Source organism: Mauremys reevesii, linkage group 1, assembly GCF_016161935.1.
Source record: "Mauremys reevesii isolate NIE-2019 linkage group 1, ASM1616193v1, whole genome shotgun sequence".
Taxonomy (NCBI): Eukaryota; Metazoa; Chordata; order Testudines; family Geoemydidae; genus Mauremys; species Mauremys reevesii.
In genome coordinates, this window is record NC_052623.1 from 63,823,816 (window position 1) to 63,838,804 (window position 14,989).

At 38.2% G+C, this 14,989-nt stretch overlaps 1 protein-coding gene across 4 annotated transcripts in view; it reads right to left on the bottom strand.

Moving 5' to 3' along the window:
- Positions 1–3,245: 3,245 nt before the first annotated feature.
- LRCH1 (leucine rich repeats and calponin homology domain containing 1) overlaps positions 3,246–14,989 on the bottom strand; it is a 245,730-nt gene continuing 233,986 nt past the window's right edge. For all 4 annotated transcript variants that reach the window (XM_039532872.1, XM_039532881.1, XM_039532864.1 and 1 more), the window contains one exon: positions 3,246–5,828. In XM_039532872.1, the coding sequence (XP_039388806.1) occupies positions 5,715–5,828 (114 nt within the window). In that variant the 3' untranslated portion in view covers positions 3,246–5,714. The remainder of the gene's footprint in view (positions 5,829–14,989) is intronic.

Sequence of the window (14,989 nt, forward strand, 5' to 3'; positions counted from 1 at the left end):
TGGCCAGCTCAAATGTTCTAACAGAAGATCTCAACCTTGTATTGCTGTTATGTGCCATGTTATGTGACACCTGAGATGGCTGTAGTAAGATGAGGCCCTGAAACATAACCTCTTGTGTCAGAGGCCCAGTCTGAGGCCTGAACCAAAGTACTTCCAGGCATTGCTAAGCAAAAGCTGGGCTGTGAGCCAGAGGCAGGCCTCACTCACAGAAGTGGCGAGAAGAACATGTGCCAAGATGACATCAGGACACTCCACAGACATAACAAGGCACAGGCACGTACATCTTAAAGACAGGACAGCATGATGGATAGATCTGTTTGTCTGGAACAACATGATCAAAGGAGACAGCACCCTAATGAGCCAAGGGGCTGTACCTCAGTACGTCAGGAGGGATGAGTAATCTGTCCTGTAACTGTATAAAAGTAGGTTCTGGAGTGTGCATCTTTGCCCAGCCTAGGGGGCAGTGGAGTGTCCCGCCACTGACTGAGCTGTGTCTATTGCCAGGGGGCACATATTCGTAGTACGTCCTGTAGAGTCTATAGGAAACTATTACTGTGCTTCATTTGACAATAAACCTGGCTAACGTGCCTTCGTACCTTACTAGAGTCTGTGGTCTTTGGGGGTTCTCTCGGGGTTTGCTGTGTCAGCTATCTGCACGGGGCTGGGGCAGCACACAGAGGAAACATGCACACAGCCGACTGTTATCATCATCGAACAAGATCAGAGCACCACACCGGTAGCTACTGACAACAATGGCATGGTGGTAACTCTTATCAGCCATTTCATTCAGCATGGGTATGTTGTGATAAACACTTCGATTTTACTATATGTAGCAAAGTATGTAAAAAGTATTTTTCCTAATTTATTCTGAAATAGCCAGTTAACTTAAAACAGCAGCATCTGGTGCTGTGATTAGTGCCTAGAGCATGGAATTTGAAGTATCTTAAAGGCTGGAAGATTATCTTTTGGGCATTACAGGCAGCCCTCGACTTATGACAAACAGCACAATGTTTATAAATTGTCACATTTTGACTTAACACTCAATCTGACTCACTGTGTCATAAGTCTGAGGATTGCCTGTATTTTAGCTGTACCCTTGTGGCGCTGGGAGCCAGGACTCTTCAGACCTAATCCTGCCACTGACTATTGCAGGGGTAAATCACACAGCCTTTGTTGCAGTTTCCATATCTGTACAAAAGGAATGATAACACTGCCATGGGACTTTGCAAACAGTTAATTTAACCTCATTTGAAATTTGTACCACGTTCATCTCAGTGAGAGCTAGAGAGCTTCAAATCAGAATGTGCCATCCAGAGGGGATTTCCATTACAACCTCTCTATGCATGCAACTAAGCAGAAACCATTTTAACTACAGGTATAGAATTAACTACTAGTATCTCAACAGACATTTATCATTCTACAGTAACAAGTGCCAGGCATTTGGGTGCTATAAGGTATTAAAAGCAGGCGTGAAAAGTTGTGACATTTCCTTTGAAGTAAAATTTAAGATTTTATTCCCTGTATGCTTTTTCAAAGAAGATGACATTAATGTATCCTAAATATAATAAAATATTAAACAGGATTATTTAACAATGGTAGGGTTAGTGGTAGCAAATGCAGATCACCACCAGCCTCTGAGAAAAGCAGGCTCGTATTTGTTTCATTTACAAGGTCTGTTCTTAAAATCTCTCATTGTTCTGTGGGTGATAAGGAAATGCAGCCACTGCCTGAGTCTTAATTTACTTTCCAGCAAGAGCTCTATTACAATATCCGTGTCCATGTTGAAACCCCAGCCCATATACAAGTTTGGATACAGCAAATACCTGTTGCCTTTTCTATTAAGAATGTGGAATCACTTACTATCCTAGAGCAAGTTTGCTTTGCTGACAAAACTTTGCAACAGGGGTGAGTCTGATACTTTCTTTTCAGGCTGATTTTCAGAGGCCGTACAAATGAATGATTACGTTCCTATGAGGTATTGTTTTAGAGCACTGCATAGTGGAGGTGGTTTTATAAAATTAACTCTGAAAGAAGCTAGATTCGTACCCATTGAAGTCGCTGGGAAGGCAGGTTTGGGGGAATTGGATCTGTCTCATCACGCTGACCTCGCTTCTTCCTGTCAAGATTTGGTTACCTTGCAATAACTGACGTGACAAGGGGCCCTGTGGCGCTACCATTTGTGATGCCATCAACGCCTGCAGCAGAAATACAGAATCCTTGATTCAGCAACGAAGCTGAATAGCTAGTTCAGCAAAAAGGTTGTTTATCTTTAAGGCTGATCCCATAGCAAATCACCTCTGCAGGCCTCCAGGCTTTTAAACTGCCCATTTCTCCTTAATGCAGCTGCTGTAGCACATTACTCCGTAGCTTCGTCTCTGTCTGTAGAACAATGGAGACATTCTGCTTCCCTGGAGCCCTGCCTTCCTGTTGTTTACATCCTCCTCTCCTGTCTTTAGCCACTGAGTGGGGTGTCAATATTCACTGTCCTGTCTGTCCAATTTAGAGCCCAGTGCTTCACTTACTACTTGGACACAGTGCTTACCACCAGAATCAAGGGCACGACTCGGGGTAGTTTTAGGGCCTCAGGCCTTGGATTGTAGAGTGTTCAGGGAAGAGACCTGCTTTACCCTGCTGTACAGAGCAACACAGGTGCTACAATAAAACATATGCAGCTGTAGAGGCTATTTGAATTTGGAGGACAAAAGGTAAAATTATTTTCCTTACCAGACACTTTATTTTTAGGGGCTAGTCGCAGGTCTGTGATCACAATCAAATATGTTTCTGCCTTTAGTCCCTCATTAGAGAGAGATTCCTGTATTTTTTTTTCCCCACAGCTCTACTGCTCCAACTGTGGGCACATAAACTAGAAACTGGAGGAGGATCATAAAATAATCCAGTTAAGGTGTTGACTGATTGAAGCAGAGCAGTAAGATAGCTACGTAGCTTTTGCTGTTCTCTCAGCACAGAATGCATCAAAGAAAGCTTTTACAGTGAAATACAGCTATGCTATAAGAACACACCCAGAACAACCCAAACATTACAACTGTCTATTTGCATGTGTGTATGGTGAGGGTTTCTAGCAACTTGTCTGGAGAAAGATTCTGCAAGAGCAAAGGGCCTTCAGTTAGGTCTGGCTTGAACTTTGGTTTCTTTAAAAAAAAAAAAAAAGGCACTTTGCTTCTTTTACTTGCTTCTGATTTCCTCCAGCAACTATAGATTTATTGTACAAATTCTCAGTCGCGGGATAGTAAATGAATACAAATAAAATGATTTAATTGCAGCTACAGTAAAGTTTGCACTATATACACAATGTTCATTGTTTATGGTAGTGTCAGGAGGCCATGCGTTGTTTTATTGCACATATAAAGTGTACAAAGATTCATGAAATTCTCTTTTTAGCCATACAGGTTAAGACTGCATAAAAAAAGCCGTATTACAAAATATTTAGCGCTATTTACAGCCAACTTTAAGCAAATACTGAAAGTCACTACTAGGAGAAAACCAAATTTTAATGATGAAAAAAACAGGATTTGTCAAAATAATAATTACAAAGCTTCATGTTGCCACATATACATTGTAAAAAAAATACTCAGGAACCTGCATTTTACCCCTCGATGCAGCAATCATTTATATAGTCAATTTTTGAATGCTTTTAAAGTTTGATATACTCTGAGTTGAAAACCTATTTTCTTTACATTGTTCATGCTATTTGACAAAACAGGTATTTGTGCAGCTCTGTAAAATATTAAAATACATTTTAATTTAGTGTTAAAGTGCACAATACATTTTATAGGAAACCATATACTAGCTGCCAGTCAAAATTGCAATGTAAGTCAATGTTCCCTCTATAGAACAAAAGCTTTTGCTTTGGTTGGAATAACTGAATATTCCATGCATACTGTATGTGTCATTATATTGTCCTTGAGTTCACATCACCTCCCCCAACAGATTGTTGTCAATGTGTACCATAATCTGTGATGTCAAAAATACAAGGTCTGCATTCAAACACTGTATATATTCAGGATTAAAAATATAATTCATTGGAATACTGGTGGTTTTTTAAATGCAGTGTCTTTCTGTGTCCACATTCTTTCAAACAAATTGTTATTTCTCTCTCCATAGCCTCTTTCTCTATTTAATTTGCCCTCTACATTGTCTCACTTTTGCATTTCAAACTCTCCTTTCTTAAATGTAACATGGACCCCCTAACAGCCATCCTTTTTACCACATGCAACTTCCCTGTCTTGTTTGCTTAAATTACTTACATCACTAGATTTCCATACCAAAAAAATGGATGTTTAAAAGGTTGTGAAAATCACTGTGCTAGAACTTTTCTACCTAAAATACTTGTCTGACAAGGACTGAACAATAACTTAAGCTTTAAAACATACTTTTGAAATGAAAAGTAACGAAAAAAACTTTATTTCCTACTGCTGAATTGGGACAAGGGGTCTGATCCTGCAAACATTCACTACAGGGCAGTGTGCGTAGTAAGATGAGAAATCCCACGGAAGGACATTAGCTACAATGAGACCACTCACAGTAGTAAGCCCTGCAATCTGCAGTCCATATTTGAAGGATCAGGCCTTTACAACTGCCTAAAACAACTGTAATGAAATTATATTTTCTCTTTTTAAAAAATACCAAACATATATTTGACTCTCTAGAAAACTTTGTTTTCACATTTCTTGTGCTATTTTTTATTTGTTCCATAGTGCTGTATCCTTTTAAGATTACCCGAGTACAGTGCAAAATTATATTTCAAGACACGTGATGCTAATGCACATCAGTTATTTTGTTGTAATAAAAGTTTAATGTCTTGTGCATAGTAAAATAAGTATCAATCAAAAATATTTGTTCACATTTATGTTTTCAAGTTTAATCTTTCCTTTTTTTTTTTTAATAACAGCTATATACAAATAAAAAGGTGTGCTTCTCCTTAGTTCAACCAATTTCATCTAATGGGGGGTGGGGGGAAGTGCTGCTGGAATGTTGGAAACTAACTGGAATGCAGAGAAACTATACTAATCTTCCACAAACCCCAACATAAAGAATGCCATCTCAGCTAACAGTTCTTTTCATTAAAGCACCTATTTTTGTTTACGGTTTATCATACATATTAGAAAATACAATTATGGAGATCTAGAATTACTGCACACCAAGTAGAATAAAAAATAACTAAAATTGTATATTAAAATAAAGTGTTTAACCACAAAAAAAGCAGTAATAAAATACAGTTTCCTAATTTATATTTTGCATCCAAAGGATGAATAACAACTCACTAATAAATAATATTTATATAAATATTTTATGTCTGAATATTTTTAAAAGGCAATGGCCTGAAGCAACTGCAGAAAAACAAAACATGTTAAAATTCGGATTAAAAAAAAAAATGAAGATGCTCTTGCTTTAATAAGCTGAACATATTTTGCTGCAAGTGTACTCCACACTTATGTAAGTGGCAGAGAGGTGGCTGTTTTAATGGGTGCTGTACAAATTGAGCTATAAAAGCAGTGAAATGCCAGTTTGCTTTATAAAATGATTATTAGTTTGCAGTTCAATATATACAGATAGTCTGAAAGATTATTTCAGTTCAGAAATGTAGGAATACTCTTTTGGAGCAGAAGGATATTTTTCAATGCACTTTGAAAAGATGAGCAGTGTTTTGATACTTGTATGGCACATTGGAGCTGATTACAGCAGAAATAGTAGTTTCATGTGAATAAAGCTTGCTTCATTGTGGTTACATCTAGTAATGCTTGAACTGTTATGCTCACTTTTACCAAGCCCTTTTCTTCTAGGATGTGATGTGGTAGGCAGAGCTTCTCCTAGAAGAAAAAACAAAAGCATAAAGATTAGACCACCAAGCTCTTATTGCAAAATCTTGCTTTATGCAAATACAGCTAGAATGCAGTTATCACAACAATAAAGAATCATTTAATTAAAAAATTTTCTATGCCTCTTACAGAAATAATTCTCTTGTTTTGCTGATGGCACACTTGGCCTAGTTTGAGATTTTTAAGTGTTCTGGGTGACTCTAGGGCCAACAGGAAACCATCTTATTCTTACATTAAAAAAAACCCAAAACATTTTAACACTATTAAGATTCGCAGTTAGTTTTCAGCAATCAGTGTGATGGTACATTTATTTAGCATGTAATCACTGTAAAAACACCAACATTACAGGCAATAGTGAGATACTGTGACATGTACCCATTACTTTTAAAAAAAATTCTTGGGGTGAAATCCCAACCCTACTGAAATCAAAGGAAGTTTTGCCACTGAATTCAACAGTGTCAGGTTTTCATCCTGGAACATAAACCATGAACAGCAGTGATTACAATCAACAGACTGAAACATGAACAACAACATTTTACATTTAATGGAATGATTTTCCAAATGATTCCAAAGTTCTTTACAAATTTACGTTGATGTACAAAGGGATCACTTTGTCCATCAATGGAACGGAGCAGCCGCTGTCAGAGGTGAAACCTACTAGCGCTACATCAGAACAAACAAACTGCTAGGCTATTATTTTGACTCTAACGGTAGATAATACCAGATCTTTCAGAAGGAGGTGCAAGAAACCGCAGATTGAACCATTATGGAATAGCCTGCCAAAGGGGAAGTTTATTCCTAATCCCCATCTGTTGGTGGCCGGTTTATGTTTTCTAAAATAGTGTTTTCACTAATACAGTTGTGGATATTCCCATTTATAGAAACATCTAATTCTCTTTGTCATCCTGCTAAACTCTGATATCTAATGGCAATGAGTTCTATAGGTTAATTATGCAAAAAATGATTTCCTTTTATTAGCTTTAAATGTGCAGTTTTTTTTAATGTCCTCTTTCTTTTAGAATGTGAGATAAGGTAAAAAGGAGCATCTGATTTATCTTCTCTATACCATGCATTATTGTCTCTGCCTCTGCCGTCTCTTGCCATATTCATCACCTCTTTAAATTAAACAGTCCCAATCTTTTGAATCTCTCTTCTTTTGGTAGCCTTTCCCCTTCTCTAATCCGTTTTAGTTCTGAATAGAATATGGCATACCTTATACAATAATGATGTAATATTTTCTATCCCACTACCTATGCATTCTAAATTTTGTTTCCTTTATTTAAATTTTTTTCCCCAGTGATAACTGGATTTTTTCCCAAGTCACAGTTCAGTTAGAACCCAATAATTTGTCTAAATGGCAGAAAATATTTCTTCAAATTCACATGGCCCTGACCTTGTTAACCATGAGAACTTCATCTGCCATTGTGCTTTACCTAGCTTGGATAGGTCCCTCTGAAGTTCCTCATGGTCATCTCTAGCCTTGACTAGCCTAAATAATTCTCTAATTCTGCAAAATTTGCCACCTCACTGTTCATTCTCAGATAACTGATAAATATATTAAACCATACAGGTCCTAGTATGGGTCTGTTTGGCACCCCACTGTTAATTTCTGGGCACGATAAACTGACCATTTATTTCTACCCTTCCTTTTCTGTCATAGCCTGCTTCCAATCCATGACAGTACACTCTCTCTCACTCTAAGGCCACTTACTTTCCTTAATAAGCTCATGTGTGGAATTTGGCCTAAACTCTTACAGAAAATGCCACCAGATTGTTAATGAACACAAGAGGTCGGGACCTCAATTATATAATCAAAATGGCATCTCCTAAAGTAATAAAATACTCTAGGCCTTGGTTCTATACTGTCTCAGAGGAAAAAGTACCACAATACAACTTCATGTAACATAGAAGTTTTTCCTTAGAGGCCTTCTATCCAAGCTGTGTCTCAACCAGACTAGGCTTAGCTTGAGGTTGATTAATCATGGCTCAAGGCTGTGCATCTACAGGCCATAAATACCCCAATATAAATATATTTAGTAGCCTAGTTTAAAACAAGATAAAAATCAAACTCTGCATTCTACGTGTCAAATATAGGACAAAAAGGGAGATCCAGAATCTGTTCAAAATTATTACATCTGCCACTGGCACTATAACTGATCTTTAAATGTAGAAGTGCAAGTATTTTTGACTTGTAACTTGTATCTTACTTGTGGCATGTGGTTATACTTCTATATCTAGGAGCATACCATATTTTGGTTTCTCTTATCAAATTCACTTGAAATTATTTGAGAAATGTAGGCTTCAAGATTGTGAGGCTGAGTGTGTCTGTGGTACAGATATGCCCCATGTCCTACAGCAAAGGTGCTGCAAGGTTCTGGCAGTCTGCTCAAGCTGGTTTATATTACATAGCGAGTCTGTGGCTTTCCACCACTTTGGCTATCGTCTTCTCTTCAGTGTGTTAGCTTTTGACATTATAATTCATCACTGAATTCACTGCTGTAATGAAGCACAGTATATCTAATCAACAGTTCTGGCGCGTATTAATGTTATGAATACACCTCTACCCAATATAACGCGACCCGATATAACACGAATTCGGATATAACGCAGTAAAGCAGCGCTCGGGGGGGGGGGGGGGGGCTGCGCAGGCCAGAGGATCAAAGCAAGTTCAATATAATGCAGTTTCACCTATAATGCAGTAAGATTTTTTGGCTCCTGAGGACAATGTTATATTAGGGTAGAGGTGTATCTTTGATGAGAGTGAAAGGGACGGACTTAACTGAAATCATACAAACAATCTCAGTGGGGCCAATCTTGTGTGACTGTGAGGTACTGCAGACCCCCAAAGTGCTTCTGCTTCCTCATTAAGGGACATTTCTTTCTGGAGAGATGTACAGAGACCTTGTAAGGCTTAAAATTCTTCCTTTAGATGCAAACTGTCATGTAACTTGATGTATGATTGGTAGTGGACTAACTAAACAATAAAAATGTTTTCAGTTTCAAACACAAGACAAAAACAAAGGTTGTCTTCACTTCTGGTAATATAAGGTTTATTCAAATATGTCTAATAGTTAAGGAACTGTGGTCAATCTAATGTCTCAAGACACACCTGCTCATAATGTCCTAGGTTTTAGAATTTCTAGGATTAAAATATTCTGATCTGTTATTTTCAGATAAAGAAGTCTTTACATTCTATACTGAATATGTTTTAAAGTCAGATGAAATTTAAAGTTTTTTCTACTCCCACTGGATACGGCCCTCCCCTCACCAGATAGGGATTGGGCTAAGAAAACCCAACGAAAAGGTGGTATGTATGAGTTTCCTGTCTGAATATTGATCATTTCATTATCCTTACATTTTCAGATATGAAATTACTGTATATTAAATTATTGGACACTGAAGTGAATATTCGAAAACCAAAGGAAAACAGTTACAAGCCTTTGGTAAGAGACTACGGGACAACACTAAAAAAAATCACTGCTGGTATTTGTAAGTTTGAATGCATTCATAAACTATGTTTGTCCCAAATCACTTCTATTGAAGCCAAATCCGTATCAAACACAGTTCAGTTTAAAGAGATTTACACCTCACACTTGATTTTTATTGCAAAACTTAATAACTGTTCATCTAGCCACCTATGTCAGTCAGAACTTTTGTTTTACCTATTGATTTTTCATGGCTGCAGTGTTGATTGTCTTGCAATTAATCACAAAGAGTAATTACAATGAGTAAATGAGTTCAGTCATCCATTTTAAACCACAAAAACCTCCCCAATATCACTTTGCTTTCTCTTTAAAGAAAATGAATTAACCAGTCCAAAATCTAATATAATATTCTAGTCGAGTATAAAACCAGTACCTACAAGCTCTATTCTCAAATAAAGCAATTTTTTTAAGGACCCATAAAAAAGCAGACACTAGGTTTAATTTCTAGTTTTTAAAGCATAAATAGGTCATACAAAGGAAGACAGTACTTTGTAACCAGCATGTTCACTTTCCCCATAATACATCTCCCTGTCCATAAGCTCTTGCTAAGTTCCCTTATCTTTTTCACATGCTTGAAGGCTTCTACATTACCAACAAGAAAACAATGGACAATGCAAAGTTATAAAGAACAAACCAATGAACAAACACAAGGGTTATGTGTTTTGACAAATATCCCAGAACAGTTATTGGATCCTGTAGCATCCTATACAAAGAACACACTCCTTTCACCTCATCGTTTTCATAACTAACTCAATTCTCTTGTTCACCTCAATAAAGAGTCTACGTGCTGAGCTTTACATTCCAGGTTTTTACATTGCTCCCACTATCTAGCACAACCTTCCTACCCAAATCCTTTTCTGAATCCCTGTTCTTTTCAAATCACAGCTCAACAACATTCTATAACTTTTTTTTTAAGAGATGCCTCAAATCTTACTAAGAGCATTATCCAAACTCCAAGGAAGTCAGTAGGAGCCTTTCCAAAGACTTCAATGGGCTTTAGATCAGATTCCAACCCTCCCAATTACCCACATTCAATCATTCTCCCTGAAACTTGGCCACTTCCTCTTCTCTTCTCCTCTGGCCCACCACGCCTGCAAGTGCTACCTCTAAGACACAAGGAATACACTTATCTTACAGCTGTCAAACAATCAGATGACAGAAACTCACTATATTATATAACAATATTGCAAAACTTTTATAGAATTCAGCATTTCTAGGCACTAGACCTCAGCTATGGAGGAACTCGCCCATCACTACAGTAAGACTTTAGGCAACTGACAGATTCTTCAAACATCTTTTCCACTTTTGGAAGTGAGTTCTCTCCATCTTAAACTGGCATCATAACACCAGTGTAACTTCACTAACTTCAACACAGGGTATGATTAATCTCTCAGTAGTTTAATGAAGTCAATGAAGTTATGTCAATGCAAAAACAGTGTGAGAGAGATGGAGTTGGGCACTACGTTTCCAGCACCAGTGATGGTCTCTGCCAAATCTGTCAGTCAATACAGAGGAAGGACCATCGATTTCTACTTTGGTCATGGATGGGTCTTCCCACAACAACACACACATCCTGGTGAATTACCCAGGATCTAAGGTCTGCTTCTGCTTCTAATAAACTCAGTGGAATGAGTGAGACACCTAATCATTGCGACCAGGCTAACCACATTCTAAATTTAAATTAATCTTAATTTAAAAAGACAGATATAATTTTGACTGTTATTTTCAAATTTATGTCAAAGGAAGGAACAAACATCTTTCAATAAAAAATGAGGCAAAATGTAACAGTACAGAGAAAAGAGAGTCTGAGTCAGTAGGTTGCATCACACAGCTACCAGCAGTGAAGTAAAGCGAGAAGACAAAGTTATAGGTATAGCCACAAATGCAAACGCTATCCTCAGAAAGCAAAGAATCCTGTGGCACCTTATAGACTAACAGTCGTTTTGCAGCATGAGCTTTCGTGGGTGAATTCACCCACGAAAGCTCATGCTGCAAAACGTCTGTTAGTCTATAAGGTGCCACAGGATTCTTTGCTGCTTTTACAGATCCAGACTAACACGGCTACCCGTCTGATACTTGCTATCCTCAGAGTAATCTTCTAGCCACGGAACAAGATGGGTGATTTAGCTGGGGTGAAGGAAAAACAAGAAAATGACAGGAAGCAACAATAGGAGGATTCAGTATGAACTTGGCACTTAAACATATCTCTATTTTCTTTGACATTAGTTGCCTTAAAGTCAAGGCTATTGTGGGAATTGGACTAATCTAGGCTAATTGACAACTTCAAGGCAATTAAAATACAAGTGTCTGTTACTAAGGGAGTGACTGTGGCCACTGAATCAGGCAGGCACATCATAAAGTGATTTGATTTGATTTGCAGATGTTAACGTTCAGGACCCAGCTATATTTGCCAGCAAAAAATGAAGAGTGAATGAAATTTTGCAATGTGGCAAGTGCTATTCTCTGCTCCTTTCGTTTCTTCCCCACATTTGTAGACATAAGATTTCAGAAAAACTGAACTATTCTGAAAATGTTGCAACGTGTAGCTTCTTAGAGACTCCAAATAAGAAAATGAATCTCATGTTTTCCACGTAAATAATTGGAGTCAAGTATTTTGAAATGTAAATCATCATTACAACAAAGAGAACTAAAAGAGTTTAAAACAAAAACCTTTCAAATACTTTTTACAGTTTTATATACTATAGATCAGTGGTTCTCAACCAGGGGTCCGAGGCCCCTTGGGGGGGCCGTGAGCAGGTTTCAGGGGGGCCGCCAAGCAGGGCCAGCATTAGACTCACTAGGGCCCAGAGCAGAAAGCCGACGCCCTGCCACATGGGGTTGAAGCCTGGGGCTTGAGCCCTGCCAGCCGAGGCTGAAGCCGAAGCTGAAACCTGAGCAACTTAGCTTTGCAGGGGCTCCTGTGGCACGAACCCCGACAGGCAATTGCCCTGCTTGCTGCCACCCTAACGCCAGCCCTTGATTTTATATGCAAAAAACCCGTTGTTGTGACACAGGTGGGCTTTAAGGTATTTATAGGATTCATAGATTCAAGGACTGGAAGGGACCTCGAGGGATCATCGATGTTGGGGAGTGGGGGTGGGGGCTCAGAAAGAAAAAGGCTGAGAACCCCTGCTCTAGATATTACTTTTCATGTTTATACCTTTCCTTGTTCGTATCTCAGCATCACTGACAATAACTGTACATCTCTGGGAACACTGTGTTGCAACAGATGGAGCACAGGAACTAAAATCATTGGTTTGGTGTGTGTGTGTGTATAAGTGGCTTTTAAAAACCTCACAGTGACAGATTAGTGTCCTTTCACATACATAGGGCCTGATTTTAAGCAGCAGATTTCACGTATGCATGTGCAATACTACATTCATTATTAACAGCATTTGCAGTTGCTGTCAATAAGTAACCTCAGTGTTATGAACTGCACCTATAATTAATTGTAGGCACAAATATTATCAGAAACAAAATTTTACATCTCCAACTCAGAAGGCTTGGCGGGGGCCTTTTACAAATCAGGATCTTCAAATTCCAGGGACATTCCTTGCCATATTATTTTAAAATAGATCAAATATTTTGCCTAAATACTTGACAATTTCACTTTAATATTCTAAGAACACAACAGCCTTAAGCTAAAAGGAGAGTTAATTCCAAAACCCTAATAATGATAGATAAGTATATTAAATAGCAAAAGAAATTCAAATACACCAGAATCTCACATGTCAGTATTCAGATTTGTGAGATGAGAGCTAGGGAATAAGAATTGCATTTTTTATTGTACATAAAGTGGAATGGATTAAAAAATCCCTATTGTGCAACTCTCTTCTTTCTACCTAACACTCAGATCATGTATTAAAATATGAGAGAATGAAATAATTGCTAAGAGTCTACTAAAAAATTATGCTTGACTTCTGCAATCTTAATTTCTATACATGGAAGTGGTGCTAGTTTTTAATGAGTAAAATGCCAAGGACATTTCCTTTTCAGGCAACATTGCAGAGATAGGCAGTGATGTCATTATAGCTTTTGGAACAGAAAAATAGGATTTCACCTTTATTCGCTAAGGGCTTGATCCAGCTGCCATTAAATCAATGGCGATCTTACCAATGACCTCAATAGGAGCTGGATCATGTCCAAAAGCATCTCCAACTAGTAAAGCTTTCAGAATACCTCTATGAAGTGAAGAGGCAGCTGAGATGGTATTACACTGCATGCTACCCGAACAGATGCCTTTTAGGTACTTTCAGTGCCAGGACAATGCCACATATTCTATCTACAGACGTTTGGCTTGTCAGAAAAAAACAAAATATTTATGAACTGGATTGTAACTGTATGTTAAATTAAGCAATTGCTATTATTTGTATGGAGGTACAGACCAGATGACCTAATATACAGTAAATCTGAGTAGCTGCAACCTTGTAACAGATTACAAAGAGTTCTGAAATTTCCTGATGAGCATCCTGTCATTGCAATGGGAAAATCCCTGGTATCAATGGGAAGAACATGTAGAAGGAGCAGATATAAAATCACAATCTGTAAATGGGATATGTGGGCATATCACCGCACACGCTACTTTTAACATAGGGGGCAGATATTCAGCACCTAAAAAGCAGAGTGCACCAAGTCTATGTAGATGAATTCCCATTATGGAGAATAGCCCTAAGGTGGAGAAACACTATAATTTCCAACGTGCGGAGTGGTGGGTATTCTGAGTACAATACTATGAGGAACAGCATAGGGACAGACTTCTGAAGCACTCTGAAGAAGATGCATCAGATATGTATTGTATCTTTAAGCCATTTTCACCCTTTATTCCTCAATTCAGGTGGGGATACTTGACTTGTAAGAGAAGGGCAGTCAGTTCTGTTTCACTTTTGCATTATGCTGAGATTTATAATCTACAGAAACATTACAGTCTTTATTATGTGGAAGTTGAAGGTATATTTTACTCAGCCTTGATGTATAGTGATCAAATGTCTATAATAATGTTATATATTATCATTAACAACTGTGGAAAAGAGGAGTCTGGTACTGTAGGTCTAGCAAATGAATGTTTGGAGAACAACAACGTAGGCTTTGTCTTCACTAGAAATGCTACAGCTGCATTGCTGTAGTACTTCAGTGTAGACCAGGGGTAGGCAACCTATGGCACGCGTGCCGAAGGCGGCACATGAACTGAATTTCAGCGGCACTCACACTGCCTGGGTCCTGGCCACCGGTCTGGGGGGCTCTGCATTTTAATTTAATTTTAAATGAAGCTTCTTAAACTTTTTAAAAAACATATTACTTTACATACAACAATAGTTTAGTTATATATTATAGACTTATAGAAAGAGACCTTCTAAAAATGTTAAAATGTATTACTGGCACGCAAAACCTTAAATTAGAGTGAATAAATGAAGATTCGGCACACCACTTCTGAAAGGTTGCCGACCCCGGTGTAGACACTCACTACAGTGATGGGAGGGGTTCTTCTGTGACTGTAGTTAATCTGCTTCTTAAGAGGCAATAGCTAAGTCAAGGGAAGAATTCTTCTGTTGACTTCACATAGTCTATACCAGGGTTGAGGGTTTAGCTATGTTGCTCAGGGGTTTGGATTTTTCATACCCCTGAGCAACGTCTCTGGGTTGACCTACCTCTCCAGTGTAGAGCTGACCT